Raw genomic sequence first — 23,000 nt, forward strand, 5'->3', positions numbered from 1 at the left:
CACTGGGATGGCCTGTGCCACCATGCCCAGAGACTTATTCATATTTCAAATTTTCTTATACTATAGATACTTATAACTGCATGTTGGTTTCTTCCCCACCCTCACCCTGCTCCCAACTTGTTTGCATTACTGGGGATTGAATCTAGGAATCATCTACCACCAAACTACATCTCTACCCTTTTTTTTTTTTTTTTTGAGACAAGGTACTGCCTCAGCCTCCCAACATCTGGAATGACAGACAAGCATCACTACACCCAGATCTTGGTTTTATTTTATTTATTCATTTATTTACTTTGGTACCAGGGATTGAACCCAGGAGCACTTAACCACTGAACCATATTCCCACCCCCCTTTTAAAATTTTGAGACACAGTCTCATCAAGTTGCTTAGGGCATTGCTAAATTGCTGCGGCTGGCTTTGAACTTGAGATTCTCCTGCCTCAGCCACCTGAATTGCTGGGATTACGGGTGTGAGCCCTGACATCCAGCCCTGGTTTTGATATTGGTAGTGTATGGAAACACTGCGTGTAAATGTATTCCATCTATATCAGTTCTGGAAAGCATTATCAAGTTCCTATTAAGAACTCAAATTACTGAACCAGGTTCATTTTGTCTTCCATGCAGTATGCCAAATCATCATGATGAGTTTTGTAAAAGAGGATTTACTCACTAGGTAAGTACCAGGAGGTGGAAAAGCCTCCTGGATTGGAGTTATTTATAGGTTGAGATGGGGGAAGGTGATTGGGTCAAACTTCATCCATTTCCAGTTTTGGCCACCCATCACAGATGTTATCTGTATTCAACTAAAAGCAAGTAATGAAGAGCTGGTGAACCAGGTTTAGTGTAGAAGAGCAAGTGACTAAAAGCAGGTGAAGTCTGGAGGGTTTATTCAGCAACTAAGTTTCACTTATGATCACAGAATTCTATAAAATAATAATATATATTTTTAATTGGGAACAAGTTGAGTGTCACATGTGACAAAATCTGATACAGAAGAGAATTGGGAAGTTGTTGTCCGCATGGTAGTATAGATGTCTTGACTTAGCCATTTCTTTCTTAAAAGTGTACTGGAATAATGGATGGCTGGATTCTGTATCAGTGATAATTAGGACTCAGCAATATGGATGCGACAGGCAATGTTCCCTGTCAGCTTCTCACTCATGGTCCTGCAGAACTGATAGCAATAAAAGTTGGTGCCCAATCTAAGAGTGGAATTTGTGAGGCTTAATTAGCTGAAAAGTCACACTTGCATTGGGAGAACAACACATTCACCACAGGATACCGAGGTATTTTTTTTTTTAACCAATTATATCTCTTCACGTTTGTTTTGTTCTAAAGGCGCATTCTCCCCCACTCTCCCCCCATGTGATGGCATTCTTACACTCTGTATTTGCGCTTTAGAGTGAAGAACAAATCAGGGTCCTAAAGTCTCTGTTTAACCAAACGTGACGTGCTTGTCACTAAGCTAGAGGCTGGTGTACTCGATGAGAGGGGCTTTGCCCTTGGGCTCCATTAAGATTATTTTTTCGGCTCCATCCTTGGGAGCCTTGACTCCAACCGACCTAAATATGAGTCAACAAGGTTGGGTGAGACAGGACGGAGGAAGCCCACCGTCTAACAATCTGGACAGCTATAGGAGCAGACTGGCCGCTTGCAACAGCTGACCCGGCGGCGACGGCGGAGCCACCTGCAGTCGCGGTACAGATCGGCCCTGCTAGCCCGCCGCCGCACACGGTGACAGGAGCCACAGGCAGGAACGCGACCCACAGCTCTGGGGACCATCGGCCCGGCCGCAGGGCGAAGTCAGCAAGGGCACGCGGCGGCGGTGGTGCTGACTCAGCACAACCTCCCCGGGGTCCCCCAGCAGCCGCAGCAGCCACCCGCAACCGCCGCAGGGCAACGGGCCTCCCCCGCCTCCGGCCCCACCCGGCCGCACCCAAGGGCGCGCGGCGTCACAGAGCGCATGCGTGCCGCGGGGGATGCCGGGAGCGCGCAGTGGCGGCAGCGACGCCGACGGCAGTAATATCGGCGGCAATACCGGGGACGGGAGCGGGGCGGTGACCGTGTGGGAGGTGGTCTCACTCTTGGGAAAGCTGCTGGGCACCGTCGCCGCGCTGAAGGTGGTTCTGTACCTGCTCCGGGTGTGCTTAGCGATGGCCTGGAAATCCGGCGGCGCCAGCCACTCGGAGCTTATCCACAATCTCCGCAGTAAGTGCCACCCCCGCCCGGTGTGGGCCAGCTTGGGCAGCCTGGGCCTGGACTGGGTCCCCCGAGCCGTCCGGAACGTTCTGTCTTCACCCCCGCGCCTGTTGGAGGGCTTCGGTGCTTGGTTGCACCGGTATTCCGGAACGGCGTGCGCTTGCGATCGCCTCCCCCGGGACCTGTCACTCGTCGGCGACGTGGACGGGAAGGGGAGAGATCAAACAGGGGCTGGCTGGTGGTGGGGCAGGGGCAGTCGTCTCCCAGCGGGGCCAGGGTGCGGCGCAGCTGTCCTGTGATAGCCCGCTGTCTGGTAGGCGAGGGGCGTGACTTGGGGGTGGGGAGGTGTGGGCCTGCGTTCCTAGGGGATGGGCTGGGCTGGGACCGAGGATTCTGCACCCTCGCCCCCCGCTTTTTCTCACCTTCCTCCTCCTTGATCGTCCTCACTGCAAGCTTTCTCTCTTATTCTGACTCCCCCGCCCTCGGCTTTTTCCTTTGGAGGGAGATGCCACTGTCTGATACCGGCGAGGGGAGGGAGAGGAAGATGAGAGTATGGCCATTGCGGATACTCGGAGAAATTTCTCGGGCGGCTGTCCACTGGAAAGCTCCGTGAGGGGCGAAAGAAGAGAGGATGAGGGGACACTGTTCCTAAGAGACTTGTATTTCTGGCACCTTTATAAGTCCTGAATCCAGGAAACGGTTGTGCCTGTGGAATGTGGTGGTTTTTTTTTTTTTTTTTCTACCATAGGTTTAAAAAACCTTGTATGAAAGTTTCCTTCTGTCTTTCATTCTTTACCTGATGATAATTTTAGGGCGGGGTGAGTGCTGTGTCACATTCTTTATTTTTAATATTTTTCTCCATCTCACTAAGTAGTTTAGGGCCTTAATAAGTTTCAGAGGCTAGCCTGGAACTCGCGATTCTCCTGCTGCAGTCTCTCAAGTCACTGGAGAGACCAAGCAGGGGCCGGCTGGTGGTGGGGCAGGGGCCATTGCACCCGGATACTCTATAGTTTTTTTTTTTTTTTTTTTTTTCATTTTTGTTACACTAGGAATTGAATCCGGGACGGTTCATCACTGAGCCACATCCCCAGTCCTTTTTTATTTTTTATTTTAAGACCGGGTCCTCCTCTAAGTTGCTGAGACTGGCTTTGCACTGGAGTTCCTCCTGCCTCAGCCTTCCTGGTCTCTAGGATTACAGGCGTGCAGCCTCAGCGGCGCCCAGCTCACTTTCATATTCTGGAAGGGTGACCGGAAGGACTGCAGTCCATACTAATCTCATTATGGTCAGAATTTACAGCTCTCTCTGCCACTAACTTTGCAAATAAACATATCTTGCCAGGTGACAGTTTTAATTGTCCTGTTTTTCATCTTTTCAAGAGTTTGTCTTGTCTCTCAATTCCATTTGTAATCCCCTTGAGGGCTGAAATCATTAGGGGAAAAAAATTGTATCTCCAAAGAAAGTATTCATTCCTCCCCCCCCCCCCCCAATCCCAAGTGACGCTGTAAGCCTCAATCTATACTAGGCATGCAGAAGTGAATGACAGAAATAAGACTGGTTGGTACTTAATATATTAATTATTTGACTTTTAAAAAACAATACTTAGAATGTTGAAATTGTGTCCTTAGTATTAGAGTAATAAGAGTGTTTAGATGTCAAAATTTAGATGGGTGCAGTGGCACTCACCTGTAATCCCAGGGACTGGGGAGATTTAGGCAGTGATCACTACAGCCTCAGCAACTTAGCAAGATACTATTTCAAAATTAAAAAAAAAAAAAAAATATATATATATATATATATATATATATATATATATGTGTGTGTGTGTGTGTGTGTGTGTGTGTATGTTTATATTTTAAAGGACTGGCTGTAGTAGAGCTCCCCTGAGTTTGATTCCCAGTACCACAAACATTTTTTAAATAGATGTCAAATTTTTGTTAACCATTGACACCATTCACTTTATGGAAGGATGTTTGGAAGTTGATGTTTATGTACCCAGGCAATAGTATGAAGTATGATTTAGCTTCTGATGGATTACACTTAAGTTCAATATGTTGTAAATATTTTCAATGTTATAAACATTTCTGTTGCTTTTAAACTACACAAAATTCTGTGCATGACTAAGTAGTTTTCCACCACTACGGTATCAAAGTAAACACTTGGCTGTAGCAGAAATTTGTCATCTACTGGGCACTTAAAGTCTCTCCTTTTTGAGACAAATTTGTGGTAAACCAAGATGAGATCTTTTCCCAGTGATTTTATTTTAATGTATTACACACTGTTCTTAGCTGAAACTTCTAAGGATGTTTTTCTGTCAGAAAATTGAATAAGGAATATTTAACATACTTGGATGTCGATATTGCAAATAATAGTTTTCTGCTAAATCTATGACTGGTAAGAGGAAATTAGGAGTATTCAAATTGTTTAGTTTCTTTTGTAACAATTATGCAACTTTAGTTTTAACTTCTTTTTTGTTTGTTTGGTTTTGGTGGTGCCAGGGATTGGACCCAGGGCCTGTGCATGCTAGGCAAGCATTCTACCAACTGAGCTTTATCCCCCCCAGCCCCTAGTTTTAACTTCTTGCTGAGGTAATTCTTGTTAATCGATTTTTATTTATTAGTTTATTACAAAAGTAATATTTGCCCATGTGAAAATTATAGTTAGGGCACAATTTGAAAATATTTCCTTCTTCATGTTTCCCCTATGTGTATTTTTCCTAAATTAAAGTGCTTTTTTTTCCCCCTTCCATGCAGAGGATTGAAGTTGGGGCCTTGTGCATGTTAGGCAAGTGTTCTGTCACTGAGCTAGGCTCTCATTCTCTAAATTAAAAGCATTTAATTGTAACCTTAGGAAAAGATGGAAATGTGATTATGCCGTGGTTTAAAGTTTTAATTTTTTTTAAAGATATCAAGTTCACAATTTATTCAAATGTAATATTATAACTTATTGAAGTGTATACTGAGTTTTTTTTTGTTTGTTTGTTTTTGTATTAGAAGACATCATAATAGCTGGGTGCAGTGGTGCATGTCTGTAACCCCAGCAACTCCAAAGGCTGAGGCAGGAGGATCGCTAATGCAAAGCCAGTCTTAGCAAAAGCAAGCACTAAGCAACTCAGTGAGACCCTGACTCTAATTAAAATGCAAAATAGGGCTGGGGATGTGGCTCAATGGTCTAGTGCCCCTGAATTCAGTCTCTGGCACTCCTCCCCCCAAAAAGAAGACCTCATAGGGATATGATTGTATATGATTTCATAGTTGATCGATCATTTATAGTCTATAGTAGTAGATTTCTTGTCATCCAATGGCTTATTTTCTGTTAGAACAATGACTCTAAAACTTGAACATGATTTAGAATTCTCCAGGATCACCTGTAGAGCTTGGTAAAATAGATTGCTAGGGCTTGAGAGTTGATATTTCTAAAAAATTCCTAAGTGGGGTTGGTACTGGGATCGTGTTTTGAGAACCATAGATATAGACTATAGAACTGGAAATTACAAGGTTGTGTTCTGCCAATATCTCAGCTAAATCAGTTTTATGCATTAAAGTGAAGTTTTAGAAAAATTTTATAACAGCTCTACCCTATAGAATTCTCTGTGGTGTTCTGTATTTATGAGGTCCAGGATGGTAACTTCTGCCGTAGTCCCGCTGCAGCAGAATAAGGGGGGCGGGGCGGGGGGTGATGAATAACTTGTGTAGATGGATACAGCAGGAGTGGGAGCCTTTTATTGTAGGACAACAGAGGGATATTTATACATTCCACTCAGCTTATCTTAATTAGCATAAACTAGATACAGCAGTCAACCAATAAGAAATCTCCACACTTAATGGCTCCTGGCATTACTTCACAAACCACTCCCTCTGGCATTTTGCCAGGCGCCATCTTGTTTACAGACCCTAACATTTATCTGGCAAAATGCCAGGTGCCATCCTGACTTGTTTACAGACTCTAACAAACTTCTAGCTACTCATGGCCCTAAGCATTTGAAATGTGGTTAGAACAACTGACAAATGGACTTATATCTTATTTAATTAACTGCAGTAACTATGTGTAGCCAGTAGTTATCATGTTGGACAGTTCAGGTCTATAACAGTTCAGTTTTTTTATGATTGTAGATTAATAATGTGCTCATGAAACAAATTAGCTTAATTTATAACAACTGTGAGCCTGCTTAACCCAGGAAAGGTGACTGTTGAATACTTATATTAGAGGTTTTTTTTCCTACTTTTATTGAGGTAACTTCAAGAGTACATGAGGTGGACATCTAAATCAGAGGTTTTATAGAAAATTAACTCTTAACTAATAGATTTTTTTTTCTTTTTGAGACAAGGTCTCTCTAAATTACTGAGGCTGGTCTTGAATTTGCAATCCTCCTGCCTCAGCCTCCCAAGTTGCTAGGATTACAGAGTTGTATTATAGATATAAGCCACCATACCTGGCTGAACTAATAGATTTTAAATACTATACTGAGCACTGTAAAGCAATGCAAACAATTGTTTCAAATGCTTTTTTTTTTTTTTTTTTTTTTTTTTGTACTAGGGATTGAACTCAGGGGTACTCGGCCACTGAGCCACGTCCCCAGCCCTATTTTTGTATTTTATTTAGAGACAGGGTCTTACTGCGTTGCTTAGTGCCTCGCCATTGCTGAGGCTGGCTTTGAACTCGTGATTCTCCTGTCTCAACCTCCTGAGCAGCTGGGATTACAGGTGTGCACCAGCATACCTGGCACTAAATGCTAATTTTTTACCTGTTGATATTTGTAAAAAAATATCTACTACCCTAATGCATCAATTGTTTCTACTTGTTTCTTGTGCATCCTTGATTGTGTCGTTTTGCGTATCAGTCAAGTACTATTTGAGTGCCCTCTTTCTTTTTTTAAAAATTGGGGTCTCACTATGTTTCCAGGCTTGCCTCTGACCCCTGGGTTTAAGCTATCCTCTTGTCTCAGCCTCCTGAGAATCAGGTACTCCCCACCACACCCAGCTAAGTACCTTTTATATTCTAGGCACTGTGGGGATATAGCAGTGAGCAAACAAACATTCACTTGCTTTTGTATCTACTTACAGTAGGAGCAGCCAAGTAAAATGTATAGTATGTCATATAATGCATCATAATTGGCAACATAGGGAAGGATGGAGATTATGGGATAGTGGGTTTATAGTTGTAGGGGAGAGAATTCTCATTAAAGTGTCATTTGAGCAAAGATTTGGTGGAGGGAAAGGGACAAGGCATGCAGGTAGAGCTGAGAGACAAGCTTTCCATACAGAAGACATAGCACGTGCTAGACTTTTATCTGGGGAATTGGAGACAAGAATATGACACTTTTGTGTGCACCTGGGATAAATATAACCAGCTAGTAAAATCCTAAGAAATTGGAGCTTGCTTTGTTTGTTTAGTGGTGCTGAGATTTGACCTAGGGTCTCAGACATACTAGGCAAGTGCTTCATTCACTTCTGAGCTATAACCCCAGTCCCATGAAGTCATGAAATCTCATTGAGAATCTAGAAAATGTGCTACTTAAATTTAACTTAACTAAAACTAAATGAAATAAAAGATTCCATTCTTCAGAAATACCAGCCACATTTCAAGAGCTCAGAAGGCCCAAGAAGGTAGTAGATACCCTACTGGACAGTACAGATATAGAATATATCCCTATCACAGAAACTTCTTTAGGATTTCACTAGGTCTAGATACTTGGTTGTGTTGCATTTCATTTAATGTGATCTTTGGCTGTATGAGGGAAAAGGCTCCATTGTACTATTATACATATTTTTATTTGTGTTGTTTTTTGCTCTCGCTGACATGCTTAAAGGGTAACAATCAAAAAAACAAAGATTATTACACAAGATGATGAAGATAAAAAGAGAATCAGCATTTTATATGATGCTTTAGCAGGATTGAAGCTGTTTGATTTAGCAGAGAGGTTTTAGTAAACAGTGGTGTTTAAATATTTAAAGAAATGTTGTGTAGAAAAGGGTCAAACCAGGACAAATGTGAGGCGGATTTTGGCTCATTATAAGGAAGAATTCACAAAGCTATCCTAACAATCAAAGAGTTGCCTTTGAACATAGTGTTTTCTGTCATTGAATACATTGAAGCAAAGAATGGTTGAACATTTCACTGTAAGGGATATTGTAGATGGGATTTTTTTTTTATCAGATTTGAATATACACTAAGTCTTCAAGGATGATTTCAAATCAGATTCTGTGGTTTTTTAAAGCAGTAATATTATGGATTGCATACTGACTGCTTATAGGGTATTATGTTTTAGGATCAAGCCACAGAAGTTAATAGTTTGCCGATAACTTCCCTTTTTTTTTTTTTTTTTTTGGTACTGATGATTTAACCCAGGGACAATTTACCACTAAGCTACATCCCTAGCCCTTTTATTTTTTATTTTGAGACAGGGTCTCACTAAGTTGCTTAGGGCCTCACTAAATTTCTGAGGCTGGCCTTGAACTTGCCTCAGCCTCAGCCTCCTGCCTCCTGCCTCCTGCCTCCTTGGCCACTGGGAATATAGGCGTGCACTACTGTGCCTGGCACTTGACTCTAACTTCTAATGTTACCTACATTTTAGAGTTTTGGATAAGATGAAAAGGAATCCATGGAACATATCCTTCTCCTTTGAGAGGCAGCATCAAAACAAACTTTACTTGTATCTATCAATTAAAGGTGATTAAAGAATAGAAGATGTATGATATGGTTTTTTTTTTTAATCACATAAAATTCTTCTTTGATTGTACTATGAACTTAAATCTCAGCCCTTTATACTTTTTTTGCTTGATGTGTCTGGAGCTTTACCATGGTGCCTACTCATTCTAGATGTGTAGTAAAAGTTGAATGTTAACTTCTCATTATGGATAGTTGAGAAGAAATATAGGATAAATGATTAATAACTATTAAGTCTTTTAAATTAATATAATAAGGTATACTTCTATTGAGTTATAATGTTGTAACAAGTTTAAAAAAAAGTTTCTGTGTGTTTTGAAAATCATCTGCTTCATTCCAGCACTGGCCCTCTCCTATTCATTTCTGCCGGTGTTCCTTCCATTCTACTCTCCTAGATCAAAAGTCTTGGAATAATTATTGATTCTTTCGGTAATTAAACTAACTCAGTAGTTCTTACAAATGTCTTTCATGTCCATTCACTTATTTTCATTGATATCATCTGTGTTAGTCAGTTTACATCACTGTAACAAATGCTTCAGATGATCAGCTTATAAAGATAAGAGGTTTGTTTTGGCTCACAATTTTAGAGGTTTCATTCCATGATCAGTTGGTCCTGCTGCTTTATATATCTAGCGAGGCTACACATCATAGCAAAAGAGCTTCTTGAAGCATAGGTGCTCTCCTCATGGTCGAGAAGTGAAAGAGGAAGAAACTGGGATCCCATAGTCTCTTTCAGGAACATACCAATGACTTGAAGACCTCTTACTAGGACCCACCTCTTAAAGTTTCTACCACTTCCACTAGTACCAAGCTGCGGACCGAGCCTTTTAACACATGGGTCTTTTGGGGGCATTCCAGACCCAAATTATAGCCTTCTGTCCCTGGCTCCCAAAGATTCATGTCTACCCCACCATCTAATCATTGTGCTCTTATTTTTCTTCCCAGTTCTCACAGTAACTTTGACTAAAAGCAGATAGTAGTATTCATGCCATAGCCTGAATGCTTTGATGCCTTGAAATTTCCTCTGTCAGATAAACTAGTCTGTCACCTTTAAGCTCAGCCTCCCATAAAGTCTCAGGGCATAGATGAAATCAGGTAAATTCCTTGACACAGTATCCTAAGGATGACTGATTCCCAATAGAATGCTTGTTTCCATCTGAAGCCTCATCAGCATAGCCTTTACTGTCTGTATTCCTGTGAGCATTCAGGTGTTCTGAATCTCCATGAGTCATCTATTAGACTCTGCTTACAGCATTTTAGGCTTTCTCTAGGTTATTTCTCCAAACGTCCAGATTGTTTCTGGGAGTCAATTCCGAAAGGCTTCTCTACATATTGTCTCAGGTATAGCTAGAGTCAGTAGCCCCACTTTGCAGTACCAATGTTCTGTGCTAATCAGCCTTTTGTCATTAAACTCCTGAGATAATACACTTAGGAAAGGTTTATTTTGATTCATAGTTTTGGAGTTTTCATTTCATGATCGATTGGCCTTGCTGCTTTGGGCCTGTGGTGAGGCAGCACATCATGGCAGAAGTCTATGGCAGAACAAGCTGCCCAGCTCATGACCAAGAAGTGGAAAAGCTGGATGGGGAGGAAGGAAGAGACCAGGGTCCCATGATGTTCTTCAAGAGCATGCCCCCGGTGACCTGAGTCACTAGGCCTCGCATCCTAAAAGTTTGCATCACTTCCAGTACTGCTACAGGCTGGGGACATATGAGCCTTTTGGGGGGACAGGCCAGATCCAAACTGTAGTACCATCCCAGTCTAGGTTCCTAGTTCATGCTTAGAGTGATGCAGCTGCTGTCTGGTTGTCATAGTTTTTAACTTACCTCACTTAGGTTCACTCTGCCCCTTTTACTAATTTTCCTAGCATACTGCTTTCTGTCACATTAGTTTTCTGCTCAGGTTTCCAGGTGCTTTCTGTATCAAGTGTAAACCTCAGGCTTAGTTTTCAGACCTCTTTAGTGTCTTAAATGACCTACACCCGTGTTCTATCTCCACTCTATTCTCATATTCCTTCTTATATGTATTGTGCACTAGGGTACATGTCCAACTGCTGTAACAAAGACCCCAAAACAGTGACTTAAACAAAATAAATATTTCTTTCCAATAACAACCCACACTGTAAGCATTTCAGGGCTTATACAGTATTTTCATGGTGTTGATCTGGCTTCTTCTCTTTTGTTGCGTTTTTCTTTCCCACATCTGCAAAGTTGAAGATAGTTTATCTCCACCATTTCCACAGTCCAGCCCGTAGGGAGGAAAACAGAAGAAAGAGCAGAACACCCACTTGTTTTAAGGGCATGATCTGGAAGTTGCATGCGTAATTTCTGCCTGTGTTCCATTGAGAAGAACTTAATTGTAAGCTTACACGTAATTACAGGGAGGCTAGAGAAATGCCTCCAGTTAAAATTCTGTCACTGGAAGGAAACGGAGTCCTTGCTTCATATTGCTAAGTATAGAGGGTGTGTGTGTGTTTTTGCACATGGGTGTTCATACATACTCTATGATAGGGACCTCTGTCTCTCTGCAGGTTTTAGGAGATGTTAGGAGCATTGAAAAGATAAAATTTCAGTTATGTATGTGCATAGTTAAAAGATAATAAAAAGCAATAGTTGTTTATCCTGTTCCTCCCTACCTCAAATTCATTGCCTAGAGTGAGCCACTTGTAACTGTTTTTGATTCTTTAGGTGATTTTTTTTTTTTTTTTAACCTGAAGACTTGCTATGTTGCCCAAATGTCTTCATCCAACTCCTGGGCTCAAGTGATCATCCCACCTCAGCCTCCACAGTGCTGGGATTGTAGGCACACAACACTGAGCCAAGCTTACTATTTCTTGTTCTGTCAACTTTAGACATCATCTGCTGACCCTCCTGCCAAGATGGATAAGTATTACACAGTACAAACCCCTCTTCCCCCACATTGTTACATCATAATTTTTTGCTTCCTCATTTGTGGCTGCTATTTTTTTTTTTTTTTAATGGCAGTGGGATTGAACCCAGGGGCTCTGCTATATTTATTGCCAGTTCTTTTTTATTTTTTTGGTACCATGGATTGAACTCAGGGACACTTAACCATTGAGCCACATCCCCAACTCTCTTTATTTTTTATTTTGAGACGGGGTGTTGCCAAGTTACCTAGGGCCTTGCTAAGACTGAGACTGGCTTAGAACTCGTGATTCTCCTGCCTCAGTCTCTTGAGCCACTGGGATTACAGGCATGTGCCACTGCACCCAGCTTGTGTCTATGTTTGGAATTTGTTTTTTCTTCTGGAAATTGATCCCAGGGTCTTAGGCATGCTTGCAAGTACTCTACCACTGAGCATCCTAAGCCCTACTTGTGTAACTCTTGAGTTATATACTTTTGTTTCTTGTTCCATAATGTATGAACAGGCATTAACTCTTAATCTTAACCCTTCTACTTTTTAAGGGTAGTAGGGAACTCCCTCTCTCATTTTCCAGTTCACTAGCAATTCTTTTACAAAAGTTGATAGTATTTATATTTTATTCTGAGCAGTAAATAAATATTCTGCACTTTGTTAATTTTAAAAAGTTGAGAAGCAGTAACCATTGTTAATATTTATGACTGTTAACACTGCTGAGCTTGTAATCTTACAGGTTGAAGTAAACTGCCCTTCTATTTGCAGATAGCATAATCCTTTACACAGGAAATCTAGTGGAGCCCACATTCTTTGTGTCTCATGTCACATATATCTCTGCTATTGAAGAGGAAAGTCAAAAGCTTTTCCTTTTTTTAAAACACTTTATCAGTTGCTTGAGACCCTGCCATGTTTTAGTTTTCTAATTTTTTCCCCCTGAAATTTGGCTTATCCACTGAGATAACAGGCATGCACCACCAAGTCCAACTGCCTCTCAAGTTGGATAGAGAAACCTTAGAAACACACTGTTTTTTTTCAGACATTTAATTATTTGGTTTATGGTTTGGATTCTGTTATATGTGCCTTTTAAAATCCTACTACTCATTTATATCAGTTGTATATTTGGACCATTATCCATTACTATAACAATTTAATTAGGGTCCTCAGAACCTAGGGCTGCAAGCAGATTGCAAATGGGTGGTTCTCAAGCTGTCACTGTTTCTGAAAGCCTAATGATATTGCACATTTACCTCTAATTTGGCTATACATGCAAAGTAAAACATCAAATTACTTTATTGTTTGATAGAAACATTTGAGGGAATAATAGTTATATATATCATAGATGACCCAAAACAGGAAAATGATTTAAAAACTTAGTAAATGTAATCTTCTTTGATTTAGGCATCTTTCAAAACATGGGGTCATGGGTTAAAAAATATATAAAAACAACCTTGTGATGAAATTTTGGAAAACACACAGTGATGGCCCAATAAAGCTCCTCCTCCTCCATCATTATCATCAATCATCATCATCATCCCCAGTACCAAAAAAAAAAAAAAAAGATTTAATCAGACTGAATTTTATCAATTTTTATTTTATTTTTTGATACTGGGGATTGAACCCAGAGACAATCAATGAATCACATGCCCATCCCATTTTTGTATTTATTTAGAGACAGGGTCTCACTGTGTTGCTTAGGGCCTCACTGAATTGCTGAGGCTAGTTTTGAACTTGGGATCCTCCTACTTCAGCCTCCCAAGCATCTGGGAATACAGGCATGTGCCACTGCATCTGGCTTTTTTTTTTTTAATTGTTGACTTGTGCTTTATTTCCTGAAATTGCTTGAAAATGCTCATTGCTCTTAAGAAACTTAATAGTTACTTTTTTTTTTTCCTTTCCTTAGTACTGGGGATTAAACCCAGGGCCTTGCACATAGTAGGCAAGCATTTTTCCACTGAGCTACACCCTCATAAAAAATCAAGACAGGGTCTCACTGAATTGCTCAGACTGGCCTGGTACTTATGATCCTCTTGCCTTAGCCTCTTGAGTAGCTGGTATTATAGGTATGAACCACCATGTACAGATGTTTTTGATCTCTATGAATTTGCTGATTGTAGACATTTCATTAAATGGAATCATATATGTTCTTTTATAACTGACTTATTTCACTTAGCGTAATCTTTTTCAAAGTTTACCATGTTGTAGCATAAATTAACCTTTTTTTTTAAGTAGTTGGGATTGAGCCTGGGGCACTCTACTACTTAGCTATATCTCCAGCCCTTTTTATTTTGTGATAAGGCCTCTCTAAGTTGCCCAGTCTGGCTTTGAATTTATAATCCTTAGAACTTAGTTTATGCAACCTTTACCAGAGGCCATTCATCTTTTGATGAATATTTCCACCTTCTGCTTATTCTCTTTTTTGTGGTTCTGAGGATTGAACTCATGCGCTCATGCATGCTAGGCCAGCACTTTACAGTAAGGTACATCCCCAGTTCACCTCTTGCTTTGTTTTTTCTACATAATGTTGCCGGGACCATTCATGTACAAATTTACATGTGGTCATATGTTTTCACTTCTCTGTATGTCTAGGAGTGGAACTATTGAGTCATATGGTGACTGTCTTTAGCAATTTGAGAAGCTGTTTTTCCAAAGTTACTGCTCCATTTTATATTCCTACTAGAAGTGCATGAGGGTTCCAGTTTCTTCACATTCTTGCCAACACATTTTATTTTATTTAAGAGACAGGGTCTTCTTATATTGTCCAGATTGGCCTTGAACTCCTGGGCTAAAGTAGTCCTAGGACTATAGGTTCCTACCACCACTTCTGGTGTATTATCTGACTGTTTATTATAGCTATCCTAGCAAATATGAAATGATATCTCATTGTGGTTTTAACTTGCATTTTCTTTTCACTAATGATGTCTAGCTTTCATGTGCATATTGGCTTTTTGCATTTCTTCTTCAGAGAAATATCTGGTTAGATCCTTTGCATATTTCTTAATTTGGGTTATTTGTCTTTTAATATTGTATTGTAAGAGTTTCTTACATGTTCTAGCTGTAAGCACCCTCTTAAATATATGAGTCACAAATATTTTTTCCCACTATATGAGTGATCTTTTCACTTGCTTGCTTTCTTTGTTTTTAATTTTTTGGTACTGGGGTTTGAATCCAGGGGTGCTTTACCACTGAGATACATCTCCAGTCCTTTGTTTTTATTATATTCTTTTTAATTTTGAGACAGTGTGTTCCTAAGTGCTTAGGGCCTTGCTAAGTTGCTGATGTTGACCTCGAACCTGCAACCTCCTGCCTTAGCCTCCTGAGTTGCTGAGATAACAGGCATGCAGATCTTTTGCTTTCTTGAGTGGTATCTGTTGAAGTACAAATTTTTAATTTTGATGCTTTTGTTGCCATATGTAAAAATTCATTGCCAAATCTAAGTTTGTGAAGATTTACTCCAGTATTTTCTTCTATGAGTGTTATGGGTTTAGGTCTTATATTTAGGTCTTCAATAAATTTTTAATTAATTTTTGTATATGGTATGAGGAAAAAGTTGAACATCATTTTTTTGCATGTGGCTCTTCGTTTGTCCCAGCACTATTTGTTGAAAAAGATTATTTATTATTGAGTTTTGACACCCTTTGTTGACCCACTGACTTTTTTAACACAATAATCTTCTTTAAAAATTTATTTATTTATTAACCTGTATTCTATTTATATGCAATGCTGAGAATCAAACCTAGTGCCTCACATACTCTAGGCAAATGCTTTGCCACTGAACCACAACCCTAGCTCCTGATCCACTTCCCCCCATCCCATTACTGGTGATTGCACCTGAACCTAGGGATGCTTCACTGAGTACATCCCCATCCTGAGACTCACTGAGTTACCAAGCCTGGCTTCACATTTGTGATCCTTCTATCTCAGCCTCCAGAGTAGCTAGAGTTGTAGGAGTGTGTCTCTGTAACAGGCTCTTAGAAACTTAAACTTGAATCCCCATTTTTGCTTTCTGTGATCACAGGTGTTCAACTGTAGCAAGAGCACTTTTTTTTTTCTATTTATAGATAATTTAAAGTCTGGATATTCTGTCTCTTAGTAATGTGATGGTGTAGATCCTGTGTGGTTTTGTTTGAGCCCCTTCTTAATCTATGTTTCGGTATTTTGAGCAACTCTGTGGAGAAGTTCAGATTCTGGTGGCTGCTATTACCTTCGAGATTGAAAGTGCCGTAATTGATGAATAAGTTGTGTTAGTTTGTATAGCATTTTAGACTTTCCATGATACTTTTCTGAAGTAGTCTCATATAAAATGGTCATTCATATTGTAGTCAAAACTAATCAAAGCATGTTTTGATTGACTTTTTCATTCATTTTTGAATTGTTAAAGTCATGTTCATTTGTTTATTCTTTTTTTTTTTATTTATTTATTTTTTTTTTTTTAAACATATTTATTTATTTATTTATTTTTTTAATTATTGGCAGACACAACATCTTTGTTGGTATGTGGTGCTGAGGATTGAACCCGGGCCGCACGCATGCCAGACAAGCGTGCTACCACTTGAGCCACATCCCCAGCCCATTTTTGTTTATTCTTAACAGATTTTAAATCTGTGATGACAGGAAGTAGGCTATCTTATTTATTATAATCATACTATAAGCATGTTGTGTTGTGTCTGATATGTCATTGTCAGCTAGCATATTGAAAAAGTCAATGAGAGCATTAGTTATTTGCATGGTACCATGAGGATTATTGAAGTTTAACATTTATTAAATCTCAAAGAACTAAATGTTGGGGAAGCCAGATGAGATATATATATAAAATATTCTTGAAAATTTCACTGCTTTTGGACTCTACAGCAATATCAGCCAGGTTTTTATCCTACCTCTGTTGTGGTTCCTTTCCATTTGCTTTCATATCTCAAATGTTGGCTTTCATTTTTCTTCTGTATGTATTCTTCCCTGGCTACTTTAACTTCACTTTCATTACTTCAGTTGCCATCTATCTAAACAGAAACTTATACCTCTATCCTAGATCTCTTTTCTGAGCTCCAGATCCATGTGCCCAGCCCGTTGCTGAATACTTTCACTTTGTATAACCTTAGCCCCTAACTGAATTATTTTCCTATCTTTTCCTTTTTCTCCTCATCTCTGATCCTTCTTCAGAGTTTCTTAAATCATTGGATGACTTTATCTCTACCATTATCCCTACTCTCACCACCACCTTCTACTTTTCCCCATCCTGACTAGTGTTATTAAAGACCAGGTTACTCTAGTCCAGTCCAGTCCTACAGTACAGCCAGAGTAATAAATCTGAAATATATATGATGTCACTCTTTGCTTAAAATATTTGCCCTATTCATTTCAGAAAATGGAATCATCAAGACAGATAAAGTATTTGAAGTAATGCTGGCTACAGACCGCTCGCACTATGCAAAATGTAACCCATATATGGATTCTCCACAATCAATAGGTAAGCTTTAGATTCCCGAAAATGTCACATTTTCCTTCTTTTACTCTAATTTTTGTAAGACTGGGACACATGTATTTATAATCATATTGCCAATTTGAGTTTTATGACTCGGTAACTCTCATAATCTCAAATCCATTTTAATGAAATGATATATCTTTTTCTGGTTTTTCCCCCAATGTATATTGGTAATAAAGAATGAAAAAATATTTAGAATTTTTTAATGAAAAAGAAAACTTTTAATGAAAATTTAGTTGTAGCTGAGTACTGTTTTCTCCAGGGGCATTAATGTTGAGTTTTCTTTCATGTTAGCCTTAATTTTTAAAATCAATAATTAAGAAAATAAGTGTAATTAATTTATTAGTGACTTTTCTGCTTTACTTTCCCGGATATTTTGGCTTGTGTTTGTTTTTAGAAAGTTCCATATTTAACTCCTTCTCCTGAAGCAGGTTTTGCTGAACTGCTGAGCCTTGGCAGTGGGCGCCTTTGAGGCTTAGAAGTGCCTCAGGATTCTCTCGGCCAGCTGCCATTCTGTCTTCTTTTGAAGCACTGTGACAGTCAGCAAGAAGATCCTGGGGAGCTTCTGAACCCCGAAGGCACCTGCTACCACCGCTCAGTGAAAATTGCTTCAGAGGCAGAGCAGGTAAATAAGTTTTGAGAAAGTAACACTGGAAGAAAAGAAACTAAGAGCCAAAAATGAATATGAATTAACATTAGGTGATAATACAGAAAGTAAATTGGAATGGTTTATTAGTCTCTTAAGCTACTTTGATTATCTAGGGTTTTTTTGTTTGTTTGTTTGCAGTGCTGGGGATCAGACCCAGAGCCTTGTGCCTACTAGGCAGGAGCTTTACCACTACGCTTTATCCCTAGCCTAGTTATTTTTAAGTTGTTTTAAATTTGAAATAATTTAGTTTTTCAATTTTTTTTTGCATATGTATTATATATAGAAGTCCTTTTTTAAAAAAGGGTAAATTTAGCTGGGGGCACAGTGGAACATGCCTATAATCCCAGGTTCTTGTGAGTTGAGGCAGGAGGATCGCAAGTTCAAAGCCAGCCTCAGCAAAAGCAAGGCACTAAACAACTCAGTGAGACCCTGTCTCTAAATAAAGTATAAAATAAGGCTGTGGCTCAGTAGCCGAGAGCCCCTGAGTTCAATCTCCAGTACCCCCCACACCAAAAAAGTAAATCTAAAGGAAAAATTAAGTATAAAATCTATCAATTCTCAGCTTACTGAAAAAACAATACAAGAAGCTGGGCACTGTGGTGCATACTTGTAATCCCAGTGGCCCAGGAATCTGAGGTAGGAGGATCTCAAATTCAAGGACAGTCTCAGCAACTTACTGAGGCCCTAAGCAACTAAGCAAGACCCTGTCTCAAAATAAAAAGGGCTGGGGATGTGACTGGGTTCAATCCCCTGTACCAAAAAGAAAAGAAACAACAAACAAACAACAACCCCCCCAAAAAAAAAAACCTACAAAAGAAATAATTTTTAGAAATAACTTTTAGAGGGGCTGTGGCTGTGGCTCAGTGGTAGAGTGCTTGCCTAGTATGTGTGAGGCACTGGGTTCGATTATCAGCACCATGTATAAGTAAATGAATAAAATAAAGGTCTACTCATCTAAAAAAAATTTTTTTTTAAAAAAGAAATACTTTTAGAAATAGTGTGATCTCTTTTGCTAGATGAGCCTTTTCTCATGATAATATTTTCTGATTTTAACTGCTATGTATCAGTACAAATGTTGGGTTTTGTTTTGCTTATTCTAAAAATAAAAAAGAATTTTTGTGAAAAGCAACGTATGGATGTTAGAAAAGGAACTACACGAAATATTTGGTTATGTTTTCACAACTGAATGTATCAGTGGTTCTCTTCTTGTTTTGCAGGTTTCCAAGCAACAATCAGTGCTCCACACATGGTAAGTTGACTTTGTTCATTTAGTTACAAATGGATCACATTTTTCTCTGCCATTATTTTCTTAGGGGAAAAAGCTTTAAAAATCTTCTTTTTTTTTTTTTAAAGAGTGAGGGAGAGAGAGAGAATTTTTTTAATATTTATTTTTTAGTTTTCGGCGGACACAACATCTTTGTGTGTATGTGGTGCTGAGGATCAAACCTGGGCTGCACGCATGCCAGGCGAGCGTGCTACCACTTGAGCCACATCCCCAGCACTTTAAAAAGTTTTAAAAAAATGTTTAAATTTACTTTGTGTTCTGTGAATTATGTATTATTGTATTATTGTAATTATTATATTATTTTATTCATGATATCTAAAAGGAGCTCTTCTTGGTAGAATCTCTCATATTAAGTTTTTTGCATCTCTCATTAGTATCTATGACATTCACACTAACTTAACTGGTTATTTTTTTTTTTTTTAAAGAGAGAGATGTGAGAGAGAGAGGGAGGGGGAGGGGGAGGGAGGGGAGAGAATTTTAATATTTATTTATTTTAGTTCTCGGCGGACACAACATCTTTGTTTGTATGTGGTGCTGAGGATCGACCCCGGGCCGCACGCATGCCAGGCGAGCGCGCTACGGCTTGAGCCACATCCCCAGCCCTTAACTGGTTATTTATTGATGAGTTCATTAAGGGAGAGAGTAATTGAATAGTACAGTGGGCATGTTCTAGAAATCTCAAGTTGAGTATTTCACATTTTATTTGGAAAAAATCACTAAGGAATGGTTAAGTATAGCAACTATGAAGCCGTGTAATCTTGAGAAGGAACTGTTTTAGTGATCTGGCTCTTTTAATCTATTGGGAATTTTTTTTTTTTTTTAATATTTATTTATTTTTTTAGTTCTCGGTGGACACAACATCTTTGTTTGTATGTGGTGCTGAGGATCGAACCCGGGCCGCACGCATGACAGGCGAGCGCGCTACCGCTTGAGCCACATCCCCAGCCCAATCTATTGGGAATTTTCTTGGGTTTTAAATGTCAGTTGTTTGAATGAGTACTCTGTTGGATTTTGGTGGAGAAAACAATAGCTTTTCTGATTCTCTTCAATTATTTGGGTTGGAGAAGCTTTTTTTTTTTTTTTTTTTTTAAATTTTTGCAGTGCTAGGGATCAAACCCAGGACCTGGTGCTTGCTGAATAGACTCTCTACCACTGAGATACACCCCCATCCTTGGAGAAGCTCTTAAATTTTATCCTAAATAAATTTTACATATACACTTATGAACTGATAATAATACTTTATATTTATTTCTAAAAATTGTATAGAGATGACTTTTTAAAACATGACAAAAACACAGAAGCCATTAAAAAAATTAGTGTATTTTTTTTTTTTAGATGCATGGACCTTTATTTTATTCATTTATTTATATGTGGTGCTGAGAATTGAATCCAGTGTCTCACACATGCTAGGCAAGCGCTCTACCACTGAGTAGAGCCTCAGCCCAAAATTAGTGTATTTTTGCAACACAAAAATTTAGGATTTTTGCTGAGTGCAGTTACTCCTATCTATAGCCTCAGCAACTCAGAAGGCAGAGACAGGAGGATTGCAAGTTCAAGGTGAGCCTCAGTATCTTAGCAAGACCTTGTCTCAAAATAAGAAATAAAAAGGGCTGCAGATGGGGCTGGGGTTGTAGCTCAGCAGTAGATCTCTCACCTAGCACATGCGAGGCCCTGGGTTCGATCCTCAGCACCACATAAAATTAAATAAATAAAATAAAGGCATTGTGTCTAATTACACCTAAAAACTAAATATTTAAAAAAGGGGATCTGATTCAAATGTATGATTTGTCAAGATCATTGTACTATCATGTGTAACTAATTAAAACAAATTAAAAAATTTTTAAAAAAGGGGGGCTGCAGATGAAGCTCAGTGGTAGAGGCACCCCTGGGTTTAATCTCTATTACCTCAAAAACAAAAAATATATATATATATTTTTTTAGAATTTTTGCAGAGAAAAAAAATAGTATAGATTAAATTAAAAGAAAAACTGAAAGAAATATTTGTAATACATATGAGAGCACAGGGCAAATTTATATATATATATATATATATATATATATACACACACACACACACACACATGTATATGTGTAGTTATTCAATTAATAAGACTAGTAAATCCAACATAAAATGGGTAAAAACATGATATGACGATTCATTTGAAAAAAATATAAGTGACATCAACAGTTAACTAAAATATGTCATCACTTAAATTTAGTAAATTGCTAATTAGCACTATAGTGAAGAACCATTTGTCATCTATCAGATTTTCAGAAATCAAAAAGTTTGATGCTTTCTATTGGAAAAGGAAAACTCGTAGTCATTTAATTGAATATTTTGGGAAGGCAAGTTGGCAATATCTATCAAAATGTGAAATAAATATATCTTAGACTTCCCAGTTTTAAGATATTAATCCCATGGTACATTTGCACAAGTAAAAAAAACAGCTTATCTACATTGTTTGTTTATTCTATTTTTAGTTTTTATTTTTTGGGGGCAGTACCAGGGATTGAACTTAGGGATATTGGACTACTGAGCCACATCCCCAGCCCTATTTTGCATTTTATTTAGAGACAGGGTCTCACTGAGTTGCTTAATGCCTTGCTTTTGCTAAGGCTGTCTTTGAACTTGCGATCCTCCTGCCTCAGCCTCACAATTGCACCAGAAAAATAATAACTTTTAATAGTCCACTAATAGAGGATCATTAACAAATTATCTACATCCATGTGGTGGAATACTCAGAAGCTGTTAAATGAGGAAGTTTTACCAGTATGTGCTATACATATTTTCCATATGTTATCCTATGGGAATGGAAGCTAAAAATGATTTCTTCTAAAGTACAGAAGTAGATATTTGGGGGTATAGGCGTAGAAATCAGGTCAGCTTTTTACTCTTGATCCTTGATCTGTTGCCAATTTATTTCTCTATTCTTATTTCTTTTTTAAATCATGGAATAGAATTGACTTCTTTATGCAATGTCTGTATTGCTGTTACTTTGGAGAACTGGTATCCAATATGTTCAGAGGGGTATGTTTTCAAGTATTAAGGTGAATTCCCCTCACCTCAAAGTTTGGTCCTGGATATCCAGTTCACTGCCAAATAAACATGGCAGTTATTTCATGGCAAAGGATGCATTTTTAAATTAAAAAAAAAAAGCTTTATTACTTACAATTCACATACTAGAGAATTCATCTCCTTTTTTTTTTCTTTCTTTCTTTCTTTTCTTTTTTTTTTTTTTTTTGGTGGTGCTGGGGATTGAACCCAGGGCCTTGTGTATGCAAAGCAAGCCCTCTACCAACTGAGCTATATTCCCAGCCCTAGAGAATTCATCACTTTAAATGATATAATTTTGTGAGTTTTAGTCTACTCAAGGTTGTACAAACATCACTACTATCTAATTTCAAAACATTTGCATCCCTTCCAAAAGAAATCCTATCCTGGGGCTGGGATTGTTGCTCAGCGGTAGAGCACTCACCTAGCATGTGCGAGGCCCTGAGTTCGATCCTCAGCACCACATAAAAATAAATAAATAAAATAAAGGCATTATGTCCAACTACACCTAAAAAAAAAAATAAAGAAATTCTATCCTATTAGAAGTCATTTCTCATCCCCTGCTCTGTACATGTCCTGGCAACCACTAATGTAGTTTCTGTTTCTGAAGATTTTCCAATTCTGGACACTTGATAAAGATGAAATAATACAATATGTGGCCTTTTGTGACTGACTTTTTGTATGTAGCTTAATGTTTTCAAATTTATCCATGTTGTAATATATATCATTACTTTGTTCTTTTTACGGCTGAATAATATTCCATTGTGTAGGTATACCACATTTTGTTTATCCATTGATG

The 23,000-nt window shown here is 38.7% G+C and overlaps 1 protein-coding gene across 3 annotated transcripts in view; it reads left to right on the forward strand.

The window, feature by feature from the left end:
- Nucleotides 1-1,963: 1,963 nt before the first annotated feature.
- Nucleotides 1,964-23,000, forward strand: part of Pcmt1 (protein-L-isoaspartate (D-aspartate) O-methyltransferase) — a 43,734-nt gene continuing 22,697 nt past the window's right edge. For all 3 annotated transcript variants that reach the window (XR_006847983.1, XM_046427426.1, XM_046427425.1), the window contains exons 1-3: nt 1,964-2,207; nt 17,096-17,200; nt 19,082-19,113. Coding sequence is in view for 2 of the 3 variants with exons in the window: in XM_046427426.1 (XP_046283382.1) it covers nt 1,979-2,207; nt 17,096-17,200; nt 19,082-19,113 (366 nt within the window). In the remaining variant the exon portion in view is untranslated. The remainder of the gene's footprint in view (nt 2,208-17,095; nt 17,201-19,081; nt 19,114-23,000) is intronic.

The sequence above is a fragment of the Marmota monax genome, unplaced genomic scaffold (genome assembly GCF_021218885.2).
Source record: "Marmota monax isolate L192 unplaced genomic scaffold, Marmota_monax_Labrador192_F-V1.1 WCK01_AAM20220418_F8-fsc00114, whole genome shotgun sequence".
Classification (NCBI taxonomy): Eukaryota; Metazoa; Chordata; class Mammalia; order Rodentia; family Sciuridae; genus Marmota; species Marmota monax.